General features: G+C 41.8%; 1 protein-coding gene across 1 annotated transcript in view; it reads right to left on the bottom strand.

Moving 5' to 3' along the window:
* sez6a (seizure related 6 homolog a) overlaps positions 1 to 23,342 on the bottom strand; it is a 134,576-nt gene that overhangs the window by 75,609 nt on the left and 35,625 nt on the right. The window contains exon 3 of the mRNA XM_063013707.1: positions 67 to 259. Coding sequence (XP_062869777.1) covers positions 67 to 259 — 193 coding nt within the window. The remainder of the gene's footprint in view (positions 1 to 66; positions 260 to 23,342) is intronic.

Below are 23,342 nucleotides of genomic sequence, written 5' to 3'. Positions count from 1 at the left end.
ACACTTGGAGTCATTTTTCTATCTGTACCAGATACAGTAAGTGAAGCATCCTTGAGCAAATCTCACCTCTGTAGCGCAGCAGCAGGGAGTTTGGTCTTGACTGCTTCTTACTGGTGAAGTGGATGGAGATCTGATTACTGGAGCTCTTCACTATCAGGCCTCTTGTCAGCACGGACTTGTTGGCCAGGATGGAGGGCTCTAGACCACCCAGGTCCTCCAGCACCACATCTTCGTTTTCCATCAGGGTCACATTGAGCACCTAAACACAGCAAAAAATAGATATATAGGGGGAGTCAGCAAAAAATACATACATTAGGGAGAGTGAGCATGTCTCCTGTTGGAAACCGTACAACGTTTGACCTTCGGAGAGAGAGTCTGAATGCTTTTAATGCTAGCTATTTATGGATGTGCAGTGCTGCAGGAGCATGATGCATGTCTCTGTGGACAAATACAAACAAGTCTTGAGTAACTATTTTTATGAAGGTTGCTTAGAAGTATTTACAGCATGAGTCAACATAAACAAGTCATAAAAATAGCAGCAATGCCTTATAAATAATGTCAATAAAACATTTAACAACAGAGTGAGTGAGGCTGAACGGTGGTTCCAGCATTTCCACAAAGCGGCAATAAGTCTAATTCTGAGAGTAGGTCAAGATTAAGACCAAGAGGGCAACAGGATTAAGATGAGATAAAGACATTAGCCTTCATGGTCAAGTGACTCCAGACCAGATAAAGATAAAAGAGTCTAAGTCATGGTCAAGATAAACAGTAAGACTGTGGGACGTCAAGTCAAAGTCCAAACCAAGACAAATTGGGATGAGACTAAGATGAGCCTAACAGATTAAGTGGACTTGTCCAAGTCATGACTTGACCAAGAGACTCTGGGACTAAGATATGAACGTAAAAAGCAACCACCAAACTAGACCCCTGAAGGTGTGCTGTGGTATCTGGCACCAAGATGTTAGCAGCAGTAAGTAGTAACTCCTGTAAGGATCGGACTTGTTTGTCCAGCACATCCCACAGATGCTCGATTGGATTAAGATCTGGGGAATTTGGAGGCCAAGTCAACACCTCAAACTCATTGTTGTGCTTCTCAAACCATTCCTGAACCATTTTTGCTTTGTGGCAGGACACATTATCCTGCTGAAGGAGGCCACAGCCATCAGGGAATACTGGTTTCATGAAAGGGTGTACATGGTCTGCAACAATGCTAAGGTAGGTGGTACGTGTTAAAGTAACATCCACATGGATGGCGGGACCCAAGGTTTCCCAGCAGGACATTGCCCAAAGCATCACACTGCCTCAGTCGGCTTGCCATAGTCGGTTGAATCACACGGGCCAGCCTTCACTCCCCACGTGCATCAATGAGCCTTGGCCGCCCATGACCCTGTTGCCGGTTTACCACTGTTGTACTGACCACTACACCCCACAAGAGCTGCAGTTTTGTAGATGCTCTGACCCAGTCATCTAGCCATCACAATTTGTTAAACTCACTCAAATCCTCACGCTTGTCCATTTTTTCTGTTTCTAACACATCAACTTTGAGGATAAAATGTTCACTTGCTGCTTAATATATCCCACTCACTAACAGGTGTTGTGATAAAGAGATAATCAGTGTTATTCACTTCACCTGTCAGTGGTCATAATATTATGCCTGGTCGCTATATGTATATACAGTATAAGCCTGTATTTGGTATTATTGTGTATAATGTTGTCTACTCCCTCTCAGCTAGTGTTACAAAGCTGATAACAAAGCTGAGTTCCTGTCGAGTGGCTACATTCCAGCTCCAGATATTTAATTATCATAGATTTAATATTCTTCTGAATGTGGATGAAGATGCTCTACTACACTTGGGTGCATCACAGCAAGGCAGCCTTATAAATCTATCTCGTGACAGTAATGTTTTTTTTTCTCCACAAAAATCCTTGACAATTTGTTTTGGCTACGAGTTTAACCAGACCTCTGTTTGCAGAGTTCTATCTGATGTTCAGCGGTTGTTGGTTCTGCTTTTAGATGCCAGAATTTGTTCTGTTGATTTTCTGTTATTTATTCAAGAACTGTCAGATATAAACAGACTAGGCATAACATTATGACCACTGACAGGTGAAGTGAATAACACTGATTATCTTTTCATCACGGCACCTGTTAGTGCGTGGGATATATTAGGCAGGGAGCGAAGGCTGGCCCGTGTGGTCCGATCCAACAGACGAGCTACTGTAGCTCAGATTGCTGAAGAAGTTAATGCTGGTTCTGATAGAAAGGTTTCAGAATACAGTACACAGTGCATTATTTAGTATTATTTGGGTGGTGGATCATTCTCAGCACTGCAGTGACACTGACATGGTGGTGGTGTGTTAGTGTGTGTTGTGCTGGTATGAGTGGATCAGACACAGCAGCTCTGCTGGAGTTTTTAAACACCTCACTGTCACTGCTGGACTGAGAATAGTCCACCAACCAAAAATATCCAGCCAACAGCGCCCCACAGGCAGCATCCTGTGACCACTGGTGAAGGTCTAGAAGATGACCAACTCAAACAGCAGCAATAGATGAGTGATCACTGACTTTACATCTACAAGGTGGACCAACTAGGTAGGAGTGTATTAGTACAATTCCAGCAGCGCTGCTGTGTCTGATCCACTCATACCAGCACAATACACACTATCACACCACCACCATGTCAGTGTCACTGCAGTCCTGAGAATGATCCATCACCTAAATAATACCTGCTCTGTGGTGGTCCTGTGGGGGTCCTGACCATTGAAGAACAGTGCGAAAGCAGGCAAAAAATGTATGTAGAGAAATAGATGGACTACAGTCAGTAATTGTAGAACTACAAAGTGCTTCTACAGTGTATCACAAAAGTGAGTACACCCCTCACATTTCTGCAAATATTTTATTATATCTTTTCATGGGACAACACTATAGAAATAGAACTTGGATATAACTTAGAGTAGTCAGTGTACAACTTGTATAGCAGTGTAGATTTACTGTCTTCTGAAAATAACTCAACACACAGCCATTAATGTCTAAATAGCTGGCAACATAAGTGAGTACACCCCACAGTAAACATGTCCAAATTGTGCCCAAAGTGTCAATATTTTGTGTGACCACCATTATTATCCAGCACTGCCTTAACCCTCCTGGGCATGGAATTCACCAGAGCTGCACAGGTTGCTACTGGAATCCTCTTCCACTCCTCCATGATGACATCATGGAGCTGGTGGATGTTAGACACCTTGAACTCCTCCACCTTCCACTTGAGGATGCGCCACAGGTGCTCAATTGGGTTTAGTCCATCACCTTTACCTTCAGCTTCCTCAGCAAGGCAGTTGTCATCTTGGAGGTTGTGTTTGGGGTCGTTATCCTGTTGGAAAACTGCCATGAGTTTTCAAAGGGAGGCGATCATGCTCTGTTTCAGAATGTCACAGTACATGTTGGAATTCATGTTTCCCTCAATGAACTGCAGCTCCCCAGTGCCAGCAACACTCATGCAGCCCAAGACCATGATGCTACCACCACCATGCTTGACTGTAGGCAAGATACAGTTGTCTTGGTACTTCTCACCAGGGCGCCACCACACATGCTGGACACCATCTGAGCCATACAAGTTTATCTTGGTCTCGTCAGACCACAGGGCATTCCAGTAATCCATGTTCTTGGACTGCTTGTCTTCAGCAAACTGTTTGCGGGCTTTCTTGTGCGTCAGCTTCCTTCTGGGATGACGACCATGCAGACTGAGTTGATGCAGTGTGCGGCGTATGGTCTGAGCACTGACAGGCTGACCTCCCACGTCTTCAACCTCTGCAGCAATGCTGGCAGCACTCATGTGTCTATTTTTTAAAGCCAACCACTGGATATGACGCAGAACACGTGGACTCAACTTCTTTGGTCGACCCTAGCGAAGCCTGTTCCGAGTGGAACCTGTCCTGGAAAACCGCTGTATGACCTTGGCCACCATGCTGTAGCTCAGTTTCAGGGTGTTAGCAATCTTCTTATAGCCCAGGCCATCTTTGTGGAGAGCAACAATTCTATTTCTCACATCCTCAGAGAGTTATTTGCCATGAGGTGCCATGTTGAATATCCAGTGGCCAGTATGAGAGAATTGTACCCAAAACACCAAATTTAACAGCCCTGCTCCCCATTTACACCTGGGACCTTGACACATGACACCAGGGAGGGACAACGACACATTTGGGCACAATTTGGACATGTTCACTGTGGGGTGTACTCACTTATGTTGCCAGCTATTTAGACATTAATGGCTGTGTGTTGAGTTATTTTCAGAAGACAGTAAATCTACACTGCTATACAAGTTGTACACTGACTACTCTAAGTTATATCCAAGTTTCATGTCTATAGTGTTGTCCCATGAAAAGATATAATGAAATATTTGCAGAAATGTGAGGGGTGTACTCACTTTTGTGATACACTGTATATGGTAAGTGGAGCTGATAAAATGGACAGTGTGTATAGAAACCAGGAGGTGGTTTTAATGTATAGTGGGGTGTTATTGCTTCAAATAAAATCATATCATATCTATCAGACCAGTTTTCTTATGAGACCCACAGAATGCCAATTAATCCCCTGATTTTAGTCCATTAATGTTCTAAATCCTTAGCAGGTCTTGGAAAGAAATCTGAAGTACTTTAAGCTCCCCAGACTGCACAAAAACAACAGAATCATTAACATGGTGTCAGGACTAGTCTAAAATGGTAATTTAATTTATGCAGAACATGTACTCAGTATGACTGGTTTTAATTAGGCTCACTGTACGAGTGTGGGAGTTCAGAGTGAGTCAAACACACTGATTCACTTGATACAATCTGTGGTCTCATTTCTTATGATGAAATAAACATTGATGATTTTTCTTGCCTAATTTAAATCATTCAAAGCTGGAAATACAAAAGTGAGAAAGTAATTAAAGAGGGATTTTTTTTTTTCAAGTAATGTACCTGTACTGCTACTGTAGTAAAAAACATCAACCAAAATGGCATTTTATTAAAACTGCCTTATAGAAAAAAGCTCAGTAAATACATAAAAAAACCATCTACACCTAACATACGCCAGCGCCATAATTACTGCAGCATTCAGCATTTTGAACCAGGAGATCTATACCAATGGACTTCCATTATGGCATCAGATCCCAGCGCTGATGCAGGCCTCGGTGAGGGCAGGACCCTCCTCTCACTTCGTCTCTCTCAGGTAATGAAAGTGTCAGCGTGAAAGAGGACTCTCAGCCACACTGCAGCACCAAAATGAATCTGAGAATGCTGACACCTCGCCGCCCGCTCCGAAAGAAAGCACGCTACCTCCATCTTCAAGGCTGAAAGGTATTTTCTTTAAGAAGCGAGGAATTTTTCCTTACACTTTCTAATAAAATGTATTTTCTGATCACACGCATTCATAAATTATTATGAGAAATGTTAAGAAAAAATTACTTTCAGAATCATGTTCATAATGGCGTACAAAATCCCTTAGCTCTGCTGTTTATATTTCTTACTATTTACAGATTTACATTTACATTTTTGGCATTTAGCAGACGCTTTGTTCTAAAGCGACTTACAGTACTGTGACAATAATTTGTCTGAGCAATTGAGTGTTAAGGGCTTGGTCAAGGGCCCAACAGTGACAACCTGGCAGTGGTGAGGCTTGAACCAGCGACTTTTCGATTACTAGTCCAGTACCTTAACCACTAGGCTACAGCTAGCTGCCCTACAGATAATACTTAAAATACTGCTCAATTAAAAAAAAAAAAAAACATTGATAATTTAGGGCCGCTCAGGTGGCGCAGCGGTAAAAACACACCCTGGAACCAGAGCTGGGATCTCGAATACATCGTATTCAATCTCAGCTCTGCCTGTCGACTAAGGCTGAGCGGCCACATGAACAACGATTGGCCTGTTGTTCAGATATGGGAGGGATTAAGCCGGATGGGGTCTCTCTCCCATGACTGGTGCAATTACGACCTCTGCTGGCTGATTGATGGCACCTGCACAGAAATAAAAAAAGAGCTCTCAGGGTGTGTCTCTCCGTACACAACGCTGAGTTGCACTGCACTCGTCAAAGTGTAGGTGATAAGATGCATGCGGCATGCTGCCCACGTGTCGGAGGTGGCGTGGGTTAGCTTCGTTCTCCTCAATCAGAGCGGGGATCGCCATTGGTGGAGAGGAAGTATGACGCAATCGGGCAATTGGACGCGCTAATGCATAAATAAAATATATTTAAAACAAAATAACTACTGTTCGATAAATGTCACAAATCCAGTCTCTGTGGGCTCCTGGAGTGCACCTGCTGCCACGCCCACCTCTCAGGGAGCACATGTTTGGATAAGTCAATTAATTATTATGATTGGTCTCCAGGTAATTAACCACAGCTGTAATGCATAGGGTACATAAAAAAACAGCTGTGAATCCTAAATCAAAGACTATTTTGGTTTCCCCCCCCCCCAGAGCTTTACTTAGTTTTTAAGCTTGCTCAACTTTGTTTGCTATCGTTTGGTTTGACTCTGTTCTTTTATATATATAAAAGAACAAAGTCAAAAGGGGAGGAAAAGCGCGTCCAACTGCCCGATTGCATCATGCTTCCTCTTCACCAAATGACGATCCCTGCTCTGATTGAGGAGAACGAAGCTAACCCACACCCCCTCCGACACGTGGGCAGCAGTCGTATGCATCTCATCACCTACACTTTGACGAGTGCAGTGCAGCTCAGCACTGTGTACGGAGAGACACACCCTGAGAGCACTCTTTTCTCATCTCTGTGCAGGCGCCATCAGTCAGCCAGCAGAGGTCGTAGTTGCATTAGTTACGATGCAGTTAGGAAAGAGAGACCCTATCCGGCTTAATCCCACCCATATCTGAACAACAGGCCAATAGTTGTTCATGTGATCGCTCAGCCTAGCCGGCAGGCAGAGCTGAGATTCGATACGATGTATCGTGTGTTTTTACCACTGTGCCACCTGAGCTGCTGGTTTGACTTTGGTTTTGTCAGGATTTTGGTTTGATTTTGCTCTTGTCTTAGTCCAGTTTATGTTCATGTTTAGCATAGCATCTAGTTTAGATTTAGTTTTGTTCAAGTATGTTTAGATAAGTGTTAGCTTAGCTTAGGGTTTAGGTTTAATGTGTGTAGCAAATTAGCATTAGTGTAGCTTTAGCATTATTCATGTATGGTTAGATTAGTGTGGCATTTAGCATTAGGATTTACAGTGTATCACAAAAGTGAGTACACCCCTCACATTTCTGCAGATATTTAAGTATATCTTTTCATGGGACAACACTGACAAAATGACACTTTGACACAATGAAAAGTAGTCTGTGTGCAGCTTATATAACAGTGTAAATTTATTCTTCCCTCAAAATAACTCAATATACAGCCATTAATGTCTAAACCACCGACAACAAAAGTCAGTACACCCCTAAGAGACTACACCCCTAAATGTCCAAATTGAGCACTGCTTGTCATTTTCCCTCCAAAATGTCATGTGATTTGTTAGTGTTACTAGGTCTCAGGTGTGCATAGGGAGCAGGTGTGTTCAATTTAGTAGTACAGCTCTCACACTCTCTCATACTGGTCACTGAAAGTTCCAACATGGCACCTCATGGCAAAGAACTCTCTGAGGATCTTAAAAGACGAATTGTTGCGCTACATGAAGATGGCCAAGGCTACAAGAAGATTGCCAACACCCTGAAACTGAGCTGCAGCACAGTGGCCAAGATCATCCAGCGTTTTAAAAGAGCAGGGTCCACTCAGAACAGACCTCGCGTTGGTCGTCCAAAGAAGCTGAGTGCACGTGCTCAGCGTCACATCCAACTGCTGTCTTTGAAAGATAGGCGCAGGAGTGCTGTCAGCATTGCTGCAGAGATTGAAAAGGTGGGGGGTCAGCCTGTCAGTGCTCAGACCATACGCCGCACACTACATCAAATTGGTCTGCATGGCTGTCACCCCAGAAGGAAGCCTCTTCTGAAGTCTCTACACAAGAAAGCCCGCAAACAGTTTTCTGAAGACATGTCAACAAAGGACATGGATTACTGGAACCATGTCCTATGGTCTGATGAGACCAAGATTAATTTGTTTTGTTCAGATGGTCTCAAGCATGTGTGGCGGCAATCAGGTGAGGAGTACAAAGATAAGTGTGTCATGCCTACAGTCAAGCATGGTGGTGGGAATGCCATGGTCTGGGGCTGCATGAGTGCAGCAGGTGTTGGGGAGTTACATTTCATTGAGGGACGCATGAACTCCAATATGTACTGTGAAATACTGAAGCAGAGCATGATCCCCTCCCTCCGGAAACTGGGTCGCAGGGCAGTGTTCCAGCATGATAATGACCCCAAACACACCTCTAAGACGACCACTGCTTTATTGAAGAGGCTGAGCGTAAAGGTGATGGACTGGCCAAGCATGTCTCCAGACCTAAACCCAATAGAACATCTTTGGGGCATCCTCAAGCGGAAGGTGGAGGAGCGCAAAGTCTCGAATATCCGCCAGCTCCGTGATGTCGTCATGGAGGAGTGGAAAAGCATTCCAGTGGCAACCTGTGAAGCTCTGATAAACTCCATGCCCAGGAGAGTTAAGGCAGTTCTGGGAAATAATGGTGGCCACACAAAATATTGACACTTCAGGAACTTTCACTAAGGGGTGTACTCACTTTTGTTGCCGGTGGTTTAGACATTAATGGCTGTATATTGAGTTATTTTGAGGGAAGAATAAATTTACACTGTTATATAAGCTGCACACAGACTACTTTTCATTGTGTCAAAGTGTCATTTTGTCAGTGTTGTCCCATGAAAAGATATACTTAAATATCTGCAGAAATGTGAGGGGTGTACTCACTTTTGTGATACACTGTAGCTTAGTCCATGTGTGTCTTGTTTCTTTTGTTATTATTAAATATTTTGCATATAAAATATCTCTGCATGTGTGTCCGCCCCCTCTTGTCTAGTCTAGCCCTAATATTGTTACAATAAATAACAATTTTGATTGCCACCTAAGCACCATCCTGATAAAAAAATTAATATATACTTAATTAAATAATTATAAAATATTTATATATAGGTAAATAAAAAAATAATTAAACAATTTAATTGAGTCAATGTACAGTTAAATAAAAAATATTCTAAAATACAGGTATTGCCTAGCACACCAGAGCTGGGATTTCGAATACATCGTATCGAATCTCAGCTCTACCATCTGACTTGGCTGGGCAGCCACATGAACAACAATTGGCCTGTTTTTCATATAGGGGTGGGGTATTAAGTTGGGGAATAATGCTGATCAGGGTGTGGCTCTCAGTGCACAAGGCTGATCCACATATGAACTCACCTCGTGCAGGTGAAAAGAGGCAGTCGGTACTGAGCACGTGTCGGAGGGGGCGTGTGTCAGTTGCAAAGCTCCTCAGTCAGCGGTGGAGGGTCGTATCGGTAGAGGTGAAGCATAACGCAATCAGGGAAATTGGATATGACTAGATTAGGGGAGAAAATTGGGGGGAAAAATTCGGAGAAAAATAACTATTTGCATAAAAAAATATAATTTTTTTATGTTATATATTTTATTTTTTATAAATGCCCTTTTTACTCATATTTACCAAGTGCCAATAATTCTAAAACTGACTGCAGGCTGTAAAAGATTCTAATAACTCAGTTCCGTGGTACCTGTGGCAGGGAATTCAGGCAATTACTCAGTACAAGAGAAAAGTCAATAGTGCAACAGCTGCTATTGCCTCTCTGCAGGACGACCTCGGTGCCCTCTATACCAGCTTTAAAACCAACAGTGAGGAGCTCACACCTTTGCTTCCTCTCACTGTCCACAGATGAGGTGAGGAAAGTATTGATTAGAGCACACACATAAAGCTACAGGTCCAGATGTGCCAGTCAGCTGGCTGCCACCTTTTGTGACATCTTCAACAGACCACTAACTCAGGAAAGCATCTGCACCTGCTTCACAGCCATCATCTCAGTTCTGATAAATACACCATCACAAGCTTCAATGAGTATCAGTGGCTAGTGCACCTCACATCCGACTCACGTAAACATACCGTTAATAAAAGAACTACTCAAGTACAATTCTGTCAAAGGCACTGCTAAAAACAAGCACTGTTAAATAATAATTACTCAAGCATTACTGGTACAAATACAACCCCAAATCAGAAAAAGTTGGAAAAGGATGGAAAATGCAAATAATAAAAAACACAGAGTTTCTTACATTTACTTTGACTTTTATTTGATTGCAGACAGGATGAACCTGAGATATTTCATGTTTTATCTGCTTAACTTCATTTCATTTATTAATAAAACTTCATTCCTGCATTTCAGGCCTGCAACAAATTCCAAAAAAAGTTGGGACAGTAAAGCATTTAGCACTTTGTAATGTAGCCGTTTCTTTTCACCACACTTAAAAGATGTTTTGGCACCGAGGATACCAAATGATTTAGTGTTTCAGCTTTTATTTTGTCTCATTCTTCCTGCAAACACGTCTTAAGATGTGCAACAGTACGGGGTCGTCGTTGTCACATTTTTTGTTTCAGAATTCTCTATTGGGGACAGGTCAGGACTGCAGGCAGGTCAGTCCAGTACCCGAACCCTCTTCTTCCACAGCCATGCCTTTGTAATGTGTGCAGCATGTGGTTTTGCATTGTCTTGTTGAAAAATGCATGGACGTCCCTGGAAAAGATGACGTCTTGAAGGCAGCATAAGTTGCTCTAAGATCTCAATGTACTTTTCTGCATTAATGCTGCCATCACAGAAGTGTAAATGACCTTTGCCAAGGGCACTGACACAGTCCCATACCATGACAGACCCTGGCTTTTGGACTTGCTGCTGATAACGGTCTGGATGGTCCTTTCCGTCTTTGGTCCGGAGCACACGGCGTCCATTTTTTCCAAAAAAAGACCTGGAATGCTGATTCATCAGACCACAGTACACGTTTCCACTGTGTGATGGTCCATCCTTGATGCCTCAGAACCCAGAGAAGTCAACGCCACTTCTGGACATAATTGACATAAGGCTTCTTTTTTGCACAGTAAAGGTTTAAGTGGTATTTGTGCATGTAACTCTGTATTGTAGAGTACAGGACCACAGGATTGGTTGGGAGTTTTCTAAACTCAGTTACCCGAGCTGCTTTAGACTTCAACATCTTGGACATTTTGTCTAACTGATTGCTAGTGTAACCGAGCATTATTAGAGTTAGCTGAGTTTATAAAGAAAGAAATAACTGTACATAGACAAATTATTGGAAATGTAATACTTTACTGGCTTGTTCTTTTGAGGTGCAGGACAGAGATGATCACGTGTGTAGAGAAGCACACTTTTCCCTTCACTATGGAATCCCCAAAGGGACAAAATGCACTTGATATGTAAGCACATACATTAAACATTGTCAGCACACTACACCAGAGAAAATCATAATTACCAAATGAGTGCTAGGACCGCCTCATATTGCATATTGTGCCTCATCAGGGTTGCCAGATTGCAACAGTGGTTTTCAGCCAAAAACCTTTTCAAAATCCGCCAAAATGCATGAAAAATTGCCCAAAACAACACAGGATAAGCAGATGATGTTTACCACCATGACCTACAAATTTTTATAATAAATTATAAAGGACAAATAATTTTTGCTTGCATGTCTTTGAAGTAGCCTACCAAGTTTTTAATTTTTTTATTTTGCCCCCTTTTTCTCCCCCTTTAGCGCATCCAATTGTTCAATTTGCTTCGTGCTTCCTCTCTGTCTATGCCGAACCCTGCCCTGACCGAGGAGATCGAAGCTAACCCATATCCCCTCCGAAACATGGGCAGCAGCCGGATGCATTTTTGCCACCCACACATTGATGAGTGTGGCGCCACCTAGCGTTGCATGCGGAGAAACACACCCTAAGGGCAATCTTCCTCATCTCTGTGCAGGCGCCTCTAATCAGCAGGCAGAGGTCGTAATCGCATTCCGACAGAGAAAGACCCACACCCGGTTCTTTGTCCCACCCCCCCAACTGAGCAACTGGCCAATCGTTGCTCATACAGCCACTCAGCCCCGAACCGGTAAGGCAGAGCTGGATTCGATACCATGTATTCGAGATCCAGCTCTGGTTGCAGCATGTGCTTTTTACCGCTGCGCCACCTGAGCGGCGTCTACCAAGTTTTTAAATGCATTATTTATGATAGCACACACAACCCTTTGCAAGTAAATAAGAATAAACTTGCAAGCAATGAAAGAAGTTTAACCTCTTGTACACATAAAACTTGCTTACCTTCATATTTAACTCAGCATCACTTGTCATTCCAATTTCCAACAGGAGAACTATGTACAGTTATTATGAAGAACTATGTAAAAACCATTAGCCTAGAAATGAGTCCAAAAAAGCCTAGCCTACGCCGTTGCCATCTAGCATATGAATCACTGTATTGATGAGCGTGGCAGTGGTGTCTTCTGGACTGGAAAGAATAACCTGTCAATCAAACCTTTGACAACGGATTTGATGTGGTGGGAGAAGTTAGGCCTATTTATATTCCAGCTGCTTTAGCAAGCAATAGTTTTTTTATTCATATTTTAAGCTGCCAAAATGATTACAAACCAGCCCAAATTTTGTCCTCCAGCCAAAGCGTGTTTTTCCCCGCCAATTTCCAACAAAATCCACCCAATTTGGCGGAAAACCGCCCAATCTGGCAACACTGCACCTCATATTTTATACGCTACGTGAATGAAAAATGTTACATCGCTAAACACAAACCTTAAGTTTTGAATTTCACAGCGAATTGCATATTACACAGGAAACAAAGCATTTCACAGTCCGTGGCGCGATTTTCACGGCCACTTTATCCTATTCAGGGTCATGGTGGGAATAATTCATTGGGCGAAGGTAGGAAACACATCAGACAGATTGCCAGTCCATCACAGGGCAAACACACTCACACCTTACAGTAATAATTACCTGGATTTATTTATTGAATATTTTGTAAAAAATAATACAGTTTAAAAATAACTAACTAAGTGACCCCCTAGTAAAGATCCTAGATCCTGCTTCGTCTGCCTCCACACACATATGAACTTGAGTGACATCCCATTCTTGATCCATAGGGTTTAATATGATGTCGGCCCACCCTTTGCACCTATAACAGCTTCAACTCTTCTGGGAAGGCTTTCAACAAGGTGGATTTGTGAAGTCAGACACTGATGTTGGACAAGAAGACCTGGCTCACAGTCTCCGCTCTAATTCATCCCAAAGGTGTTCTATCGGGTTGAGGTCAGTCAAGTTCTTCCACACCAAACTCACTCATCCATGTCTTTATGGAGCTTGCTTTGTGCACTGGTGCGCAGTCATGTTGGAACAGGAAGGGGCCATCCCCAAACTGTTCCCACAAAGTTGGGAGCATGAAATTGTCCAAAATCTCTTGGTATGCTGAAGCATTAAGATTTCCTTTCACTGGAACTAAGGGGCTGAGCCGAACTCCTGAAAAACAACCCCACACCATAATCCCCCCCTCTACCAAACTTTACACTTGGCACAATGCAGTCAGACAAGTACCGTTCTCCTGGCAACCGCCAAACCCAGACTCATCCATCGGATTGCCAGACGGAGAAGCGTGATTCATCTGCATGCCTAGGTGCTTGGTTTTATACACCTGTGGCCATGGAAGTGATTGGAACACCTGAATTCAATGATTTGGATGGGTGAGTGAATACTTTTGGCAATATGGTGTATAGTCATCCTAGTAAAAGTAAAGTTTTAAAATCATAAATACAGCTTTTGACATTTTACATTCCACATGATTTAAATCTTAAGCGTAATTTATGAACTAAATAATATTAATTTTATTTGGTAAATCTTATTGTGGACAGATGTACAAATTTAGTACCCTCTCTACCCTCTAGTGTGTGCCAGGTTAAAAGGGTTAACTTCAAAGGCTTAGAAAGTAAAAGAGACTGGGAGAATAAAAGAAGAAGGAGGAAGTAGAATAAAAAAAGGCAGCATTGTGGTTCAGTAAGTAGTGTTGTTGCCTCACAGCAAGAGGGACCTGGGTTCGAGACCCTGACCCTGTTTTCCCTGTGTCCATGTAGGTTTTCTCCGGGTGCTTTGGTTTCCTCCCACAAGTCCAAAAACATGCGGTCAGACTAATTGGAGTTACTAAAAACTGCCCATAGAGTGAATGTGTGTGTCCTATGATGGACTGGCAACCTGTCTGGGGTCTTTCCTAAATTTTGCCCAATTAATCAGACCCACCGTGACCCTGACCAGGATAAAGCAGTGAATAAAAGAATATATTTATCAACTTCACTGTGAATAAAACTCAACTTGAAAGTGGTGTCGACTAAGTGCGAAATCACTGCGCTTCGATCTCGGTTTTCTCTCTTCTAACATTTTTATTTAATACTGTGAGGCTTGATCAAACACACTGGTGAGAATCAGCAGAAGAATGCAGGCATTTTATTACATCTGTGCTGGGAAACACAAAGCTCATTCATATTTCAGCCTCCTGCATTCTTTCAAAGATACTGGACGGCTGTTCTCGTAATGACCTCATTTTTCACAGAGTGGAGTTAAAAGAGTGGTTTCTACATAACAGCAAAGATTTCTGGGGATGTTTTTGTGTGTTCCTGTCGGTTCTGTGCAGGGTTTTTGGTTATCTCAGACCTTGTGTAGAAGGTAAATTGGTTGCTCTTAATTGCTCAGAAGTGTGAGTGTGTGAATGGCTGCTCATGTGTGTATTCATGTTTTGCCCAAAGTGTTTTAAGGTGGTACTGGACCTATAGTGACCCCTACCAGGATCAATATATTTCTTTTTTAATTAGGATTTTAACGTGTTTTACATACAACCCCAAGTTGGGACAGTATGGAAAATGCTAACAAAATAAAAACACAGTGTTCCTTACATTTACTTTGACTTTTATTTGATTGCAGACAGGATGAACCCAAAACATTTCATGTTTTATCTGGTCAACTTAATTTAATTTATTAATAAACCTTCATTCCTGCATTTCAGGACGGGGGCAATTTAGGGCTAGTAATGAGGTGAAAAAAACTAAATAATTATGCAATTTTAAACAGGTGATTGTAATCATGGTCTGGTACAAAAGCAGCACCCAGGAGAGGCTGAGTCTTTGATGAGTAAAGATGATCAGGGGATCTCCAGTTTGTCAACAAATGTGTGAGAAAATAATTGAAATGTTTAAAAACAATGTACCTCAAAGAAAGATTGGAAGGGATTTGCATTTTTCTCCCTCTACAGTGCATAATATCATTAAACCATTCAAAGAATCAGGAGGAATTTCAGTGCGTGAAGGCTAAAGGCGCAAGCTGAAGCTGAACGCCCGTGATCTTCGATCTGTCAGATGGCACTGCATCAAGAACCACCTCTCAACAACAGCTGATATAAACACATGGGTGAGGGATTACTTTGGCAAACCTTTGTCAAGCACTACAATACAGAGTTACATGCACAAATGCCACTTTACTGTGCAAAAAAGAAGCCTTATGTTAACCATGTCCAGAAGCAGCATCGACTTCTCTGGGCTCAGAGGCACAGTTGAAATGTGTATTGTGGTCAGATGAATCAGCATTCCAGGTCTTTTTTGGAAAAAATGGACGCCGTGTGCTCCGGACCAAAGACGAAAAGGACCATCCAGACTGTTATCAGCAACAAGTCCAAGAGCCAGGGTCTGTCATGGTATGGGACTGTGTCAGTGCCCTTGGCAAAGATCATTTACACTTCTGTGATGGCAGCATTAATGCAGAAAAGTACATTGAGATCTTAGAGCAACATTTGCTGCTTTCAAGACGTCATCTTAACAGGAACGTCCATGCATTTTTCAACAAGACAATGCAAAACCACATGCTGCACACATTACAAAGGCATGGCGTGCCTGCAGTCCTGACCTGTCCCCCATAGAGAATTATGAAAGGAAAAATGCGACAACGACGACCCCGTACTGTTGCACATCTTAAGACGTGTTTGCAGGAAGAATGAGACAAAATAAAAGCTGAAACACTAAATCACTCGGTATCCTTGGTGCCAAAACGTCTTTTAAGTGTGGTGAAAAGGAATGGCAACATTACAAAGTGGTAAATGCTTTACTGTCCCAACTTTTTTTGGAATGTGTTGCAAACCTGAAATGCAGGGATGGATGTATATTAATAAATGAAATGAAGTTGAGCAGATATAACATTAAATATCTCATTTTCATCCTGTCTGCAATCAAATAAAAGTCAAAGTAAATGTAAGAAACTCTGTGTTTTTTATTATTTGCATTTTCCATGTTGTCCCAACTTTTTCTGATTTGGGGTTGTACTTTGATTACATTCATGACAGGACAGGTAATTACTGGTTACACAAGATTCATCAGTTTTTAATGTCAAACACATGGTCATGATCAATTCTGTATTTCCAATTCACTTCTCTTGCATGTTTTTGAACTGTAGGAGGAAACCAGAGCTCCCAGAGGAAACCCACACAGACTCAGGGAGAACATGCCTACTCCAAACAGAAAGTACACAGACCGCTCCACTTGGGAATCAAACTCAGGACCTTCTTGCTGTGAGGCGACAGTGCTACCCACCGAGCCACCCCCAAATATTCAACAGAACATTAGCATACTGTATTGTATCTTCCTTTACTGACATTTCAACCACTTTCACATTTTTAAATCATCTGGATGAAAATGTTGAAAAGACTGAAGGACTAGCAGAGAAAACTCAATCTTGGCCGAGTGCCTGAGATGGCTCTCAGCCTCTGGGGAAAGAGACTTAACCAAAGCACCATTCATCAGCTGGGTGTGATGAGAGGCTCAGCTGAAATCCCCGGCTCTCTGCATGGTGCTGGCGCCACGTAAACGCCGGCCCTGGAAAAGTGCTGAGGGAGCCTGATAGCTGTGCGGACGGCCCTGTTATTTTCACCTGGGTGTCCACATTCAATTACTGGAGGGTTATAGGCTTTAGACGCCGCTCCCAAGGGGCAAGTCAGTGGCACCACTGTGTAATGCTGTAGTGACGTGAGATGAATTTTAAGTGAGAGGGTTTAGGAAACGACTCTTTGATTCATTTAGCTCAGTGATTGTCAGTTATTTTGGTGTGGTTAATGCTTATTGGCTAGTGATTGTCAGGAAGATACTGAATTTCTATTGGATGGTTCTTCCAAATGCATAAAAATACAGTAAGTGAACTGAATGGTTAACATAACAATCGTGGAAGATTGCTGCTGGGGATCCCGATTGCATTCGAGGAGGGTATATTGCTGCTCACATGCCCTGTTGCGCATGCTCAGTCCTAGCGGACCCTTCTTTTACCCCGTGCTTCAGCATCTCGTTCTGCTAACCAGGGTTCTTGCACAGCATTTGAAGACCCCACCCTCCGGTCATTTCCCCACCCAGCAGACACGGTGGCCAATTTGTGTCTGCTACAGGCACTGCCGTATGAAATGTAAGAATTTTAGAAGAAAGGGTTCACAGCAATTTACACCAACGAGGCATAACATTATGACTACTGACAGGTGAAGTGAATAACACTGATTATCTCTTTATCACGACACCTGTTAGTGGGTGGGATATACTGTATTATGCAGCAAGAGAACATTTTATCCTCAAAGTTGATGTGTTAGAAGCAGGAAAAATGGGCGAGCGTAAGGATTTGAGCAAGTTTGACAAGGGCCAAATTGTGATGTCTAGACGACTGGGTCAGAGCATCTCCAAAACTGCAGCTCTAGTGGGGTGTTCCCGGTCTGCAGTGGTCAGTATCCATCAAAAGTGATCCAAGAAAGGAACAGTGGTAAACCGGCAACAGGGTCATGGCTCATTGATGCATGTGGGGGTCCGATCCAACAAATGAGCTACTGTAGCTCAAATTGCTGAAGAAGTTAATGCTGGTTCTGATAGAAAGGTGTCAGAATACACAGTGCATCACAGTTACAGGGCTGTTTTGGCAGCAAAAGGGGGACCAACACAATATTGGAAGGTGGTCATAATGTTATGCTTTATCGGTGTACAGAATCTGGTCTGGAGTCATGTAGATCAGTAAGGATTTAAGATTTATTGTTCCTGAGCTGTGTTTACCCAGACACCCAGTGCTATGTATAAAAAAGTAATCACTTACAGAATCTAATAACCAGTTGTGCCATCTTTATCATCAATACCTGCAACCTAAATGCTTCCTATGAACTGGAATTAATGTTGTTGAGAATTTTGCACAACTGCCACAAAAGCCACACAGGAGGGCTTTTAAGTATTTACGTTCTGTCAAACCATCTTAATGTGATTCAGCGTGTTTCTGTTGAGCCAGCCAGAGGTGGATTTGTCTCCGTGCTTCGGATTGCTTTCTTCTTGCATAATCCAACTGCATCATGTTTGACTGGCATAATGTTCCTGTTGGTGTACTGTTCCTGTTAAGAAATGCTGAGGTAACTTTATGCCAACTTTTTACTTTTGAATCATTATAGGTTATTTTTGAGTTTTGTTAAGATTTGACATGGGCAGCCCTGTAATACACCGATCAACCATAACATTAAAACCACCTCCTTGTTTCTACACTCACTGTCCATTTTATCAGCTCCACTTACCATATAGAAGCACTTTGTAGTTCTACAATTACTGACTGTAGCCCACCTGTTTCTCTGCATGCTTTGTTAGCCCCCTTTCATGCTGTTCTTCAATAGACCATCACAGAGCAGGTATTATTTGGGTGGTGGATGATTCTCAGCACTGCAGTGACACTGACGGTGTGTTAGTGTGTGTTGAGCTGATATGAGTGGATAAGACAAAGCAATGCTGATGGAGCTTTTAAACACCTCACTGTCACTGAGAATAGTCCCCCAACCAAAAAAATCCAGCCAACATCGCCCTGTGGGCAGCATTCTGTGACCACTGATGAAGGTCTAGAAGATGACCAACTCAAACAGCAGCAATAGATAAATGATTGTCTCTGACCTTACATCTACGAGGAGGACCAACTAGGTAGGAGTGTCTAATAGAGTGGACAGTGAGTGGACATTGTATTTTTAAAAACTTCAGCAGTCTGATCCACTCATACCAGCACAACACACACTAACACACCACCACCATGTCAGTGTCACTGCAGTGCTGAGAATGATCCACCACCTAAATAATACCAGCTCTGTGGGGGCCTTGACCATTGAAGAATAGAGTAAAAGGGGGTTAAAGAAGTATGCAGAGAAACAGATGAACTACAGTCAGTAATTGTAGAACTACAAAGTGCTTCTAGATGGTAAGTGGAGCTGATAAAATAGACTGTAAGTGTACAAACAAGGAGGTTGATCAGTGTATCTTTATTTAGGTCAAGTCAAATTTATTTGTATAGGTCTTTTTACAATAGGCAACTTTAAAGGATCCAGGACTGATGGACCAAAAACCCCTGTTGAGCAAGCCAAGGGCAACAGTGGCAAGGAAAAACTCCCTTAAAAATACAGGAAGAAAGCTTGAGAGGAACCAGACTCAGCAGGGACCCCCATCCTGCCTGGGTGGCCTGGAGAATAATTTGAATGAATAGGATTTGCACAAATCATACATACACAAAATTAAATTAAACTAAAAGTTATAACTAGCATAATAATAATAATAATAATAATAAAGTAAACAAGCAGTCAAGTCTGGGTGTGTCTAGTCTAATTGAACCTAATTACATTTACATTTACATTTTCAGCATTTAGCAGACGCTTTTACCCAAAGCGACTTACACAATGAGCTGAACACGATGAGCAATTGAGGGTTAAGGGCCTTGCTCAGGGACCCAACAGTGGCAACTTGGTGGTGGCGGGGCTTGAACCGGCAACCTTCTGTTTACTAGTCCAGTACCTTAACCACTGAGCTATCACTGCCCTAATTACTACTGTAACACTGTGGGCTATGACAAGACAAGAGAGGGCGGACACACGGACAAACAGGCTAAACAGGAATAAACAGAACTTACTGTCAGACAGACAGACAGACAGACAGACAGACAGACAGACAGACAGACAGACAGACAGACAGACAGACAGACATACAGACCAAAATCACTGGCTAAGGTGAATTCAAGCGAAGACGAACCAACAGAACAGAGTCACAGGCCTCCTTAAATGTCCTCAGCTAAACAAGAGGCACCTGTGGATAATTAACTAGAGCCCAATCACAAAGGGGGCGTTGAGAGAGGGGAGTGGCACTTAGGAGCACATACAGGCTGCATACGTGACAATTACTTACTTTTGCTTAGTTGTTTATTTTTTCAATGAATGTGACAAATACTCAAAAATAGAAAACATAAAATACCTATTATGACACTGTAGATGACATCTCAAGGTGTCCACATACTTTTGACCATGCAGTGTATTAATTAATGCAAATTCACAGAATGTATATGTTATCTGCTTGAACTTCTTTGTAGATCCTGCTAATAAATCAGATTAAACTTGCACAACACAGTAGATGTTGTTAAGCTTGCACAGGTCGTTACACATACATAATAATAATAATAATAATACATTTTATTTATATAGCGCTTTTCAAGATACTCAAAGACGCTTTACATAAGACAAATAATCAAAACAAATACGTACATACACCATACAAATCATAGTACAAAATCAAAATAGTACATCAACATCAAGAATAATTAAGATAAAAACAAAGAGAGCAGCATAAGACAGTTCATTAAAAATTAGCTAAATTATGAGAGAGAACAACAAATATAGAACAATTTCTTAAAATTAGACAGAAACAGGACAGATTTACATGCAATCAGGAAACTGAAAACTTTACAAGTTTTAGGATCTAGGACTTCACATTTCTGTCTAATAACCATTAGTAAATCATGGCTATCATAGATATGTCATGTTTATATGAGGACCTCCGGGATATACGGGGACCCGTGGGATTTATGATCTGAGAAGTTTTATTCTGGGAGGTGAATATAAGGTCACTGCAGCTGGAAGTAAATAAATAAAAGTTATGATTGAACAACCTACAGCTACGGAATCTAATACACAGAGGTGTGACATATGCACTGAAGGACGGAAGGAGTCCCTACAGGCTCGTCGTCTGTCAGTCTGCCACCAAAAGTCAGGGACAGCTGTCCACTTTTCAATTATGAAGAATCATAACGGTGCTAGCCAGAATGAACATCACTTTCTGTAATAAATGTCAGATAGAGTATACCAAAATATAGCAGCAGACCGACCTGCAGAACGCTTAACACAAATCTTACATACATTTACCTACATACTGAGGGGAAACGAGCCATCAATGAATCATTTAACACACGTCCACTTTAAATTTAAACATCTAATATCCTTTGACTCCATATAAATGTGAACAAGTCTCTCAGAGAGTCAAATCACATAAGAGCAACACGACTTAAATCATCCATCACTAGTACAGGTGCCTCAACACAGTGGTTAAAATACTAGAATAGTGATCAGAAGGTCAGTATTTCAGGCCTTACTGCCATCAAGTAGCCACTGGTGGGCCCCTGAACAAGGCACCTAACCCTCAATTGCTAGCATTGTATACTGACACAATTGTAAGTCGCTTTGAATAAAAACATCATACCATAATGCAAATAAATGTAAATAAAACTCTGGCTGTACCTTTTGTAATGTCCAGCCAGGTCAACAGGTCATTGGCTAGCACTTAACACAACTATGTCACTCAAGCACAGAGTATGGAATTATGTGGCGAAGCGGTAAAACACACTAGCACACATGGTTTCAAATCTTGGCCAAGCCATCTGGCTGGGCAGGGCAGCTACATGAACAATGATTGGCTGTTGTTCACACATGGTGGGAAAGCCAGATCAGGGTTCCTCATATCTGATGCAGCTATGACCTCTGCTGGCTGATTGATGACGCCTGCACAGAGACAGGGGATAATGGGATCAGAGTGTAGCTCTCCATACACAAAGCTGATCCGCATATAAACTCGCCTCGTGCAGGTAAAAAGATGCAGTCGGTACTGCACACGTGTCGGAGGGGACCTTATTATTAAGGTCTATTCAGAACGAATTACAATTCTGAAATCCAGGAATAGCATTTAGGTCAGAAAATTGGCAAGGCATGTATCAATGTTCATTTGTTTTCTAATACAGGGGAATTTTACATCATTTAAATGCACTTAAATTTAACACTAGGGATGTAACGATGCACCACAAGACAGTTAAAATTCGATTCACATGTGTAACGATTCAAATCGGTTTACATGTATAATGAATCGATATTCACTTTAAACAGCAGAGGGCACTGGCGCTATTTCGCCTTGCCTGGTTGACGTCACTACAGGGTTGCCAGGTTCGGAATTTTCCAGACAAATGTATTTATGTGAGGATATTTTTTTATTTGTATTATTCATTTATTTATTTAAAGTGGTATTTATTTTATTTCAGTTTTTTTTTACACAGCATTGTTTTGCATAGTTTGTACCTACCTCAAAAATAAAAGGACCTTCATTGTTTAGATAAATAAAAGATAAGCAGTAACAAATACAGTATTTTATTCTTTATTTATATTTAAATTTTAATAATATTTATATTTAAATTTAGTTATTTATTTTTCTTAAAGAGAAATAATAAAAGGAAACTTTGTCATAATTTGTCTTTAATTTCATTTTGTTAAAAAAAAAATCTGTATCGCATCGTGGGTAGAGTGTATTGTTACATCCCTAATATAAACTGATAAATTGGCATTAAACAAAAAATGTGACCCAATGTTTTTAAAAGGACACAATAAATCTACGAGAATTCAAATAAATTAGATGCAAAAATGACTCTCATGACACATAAATCCCTTTCAAGCGTCACAAACTTTTGACTGTGACTTTCCCCACCTTTCCAGAAGAACAGTAATAGGGAGCAGGATTCACAGTTGTGAGGTGAAATGAGACGAATGATGAGGTGGATGTTCCTCAGACAGGATATTCCTCCATAGAAATGTAATTAAAATCTACCTCCAGCTGCCATGAGGGGACGCAAGGTCGTGCCTGTCCTTTAGCCAATGTCTCAACAAGCAAAGAGATTTTAATGAACACTCGACACCGCTGACTCTGGGCCGGAAAGAAAAAAAAAGAAAAAAAATCCGGCAGCGGAGCAAAAAGGAAAAGCGAGCGTGAACCTATAGAGTGGATTAGGCGTGTATGATGTGATAGTGACAGCGTCCCGTTCACGTGTGATCTATATTAGGAGGTGCAGGGGCTTTCACCTGGGCTTTCCTACTGTCAGTGATATGTAGATAATGACTACAGCACTGTGTCTCCATGACTCAGGAAGTCAGGAAATCTGTCTTACGACCAACGCCCGAGTCTTATCGGGACAAATACAGATACAGATTGCCATGCTCCTGTGGGTAAGCCAAGTGTTCCTTCACCTCAGGGCAGATCCTGGATATTGGCT

The sequence above is a fragment of the Trichomycterus rosablanca genome, chromosome 18 (assembly GCF_030014385.1).
Source record: "Trichomycterus rosablanca isolate fTriRos1 chromosome 18, fTriRos1.hap1, whole genome shotgun sequence".
Lineage (NCBI taxonomy): Eukaryota > Metazoa > Chordata > Actinopteri > Siluriformes > Trichomycteridae > Trichomycterus > Trichomycterus rosablanca.
The sequence above is the reverse complement of the archived record's forward strand: the minus strand, read 5'-3'. Positions and strand labels throughout refer to the sequence as shown.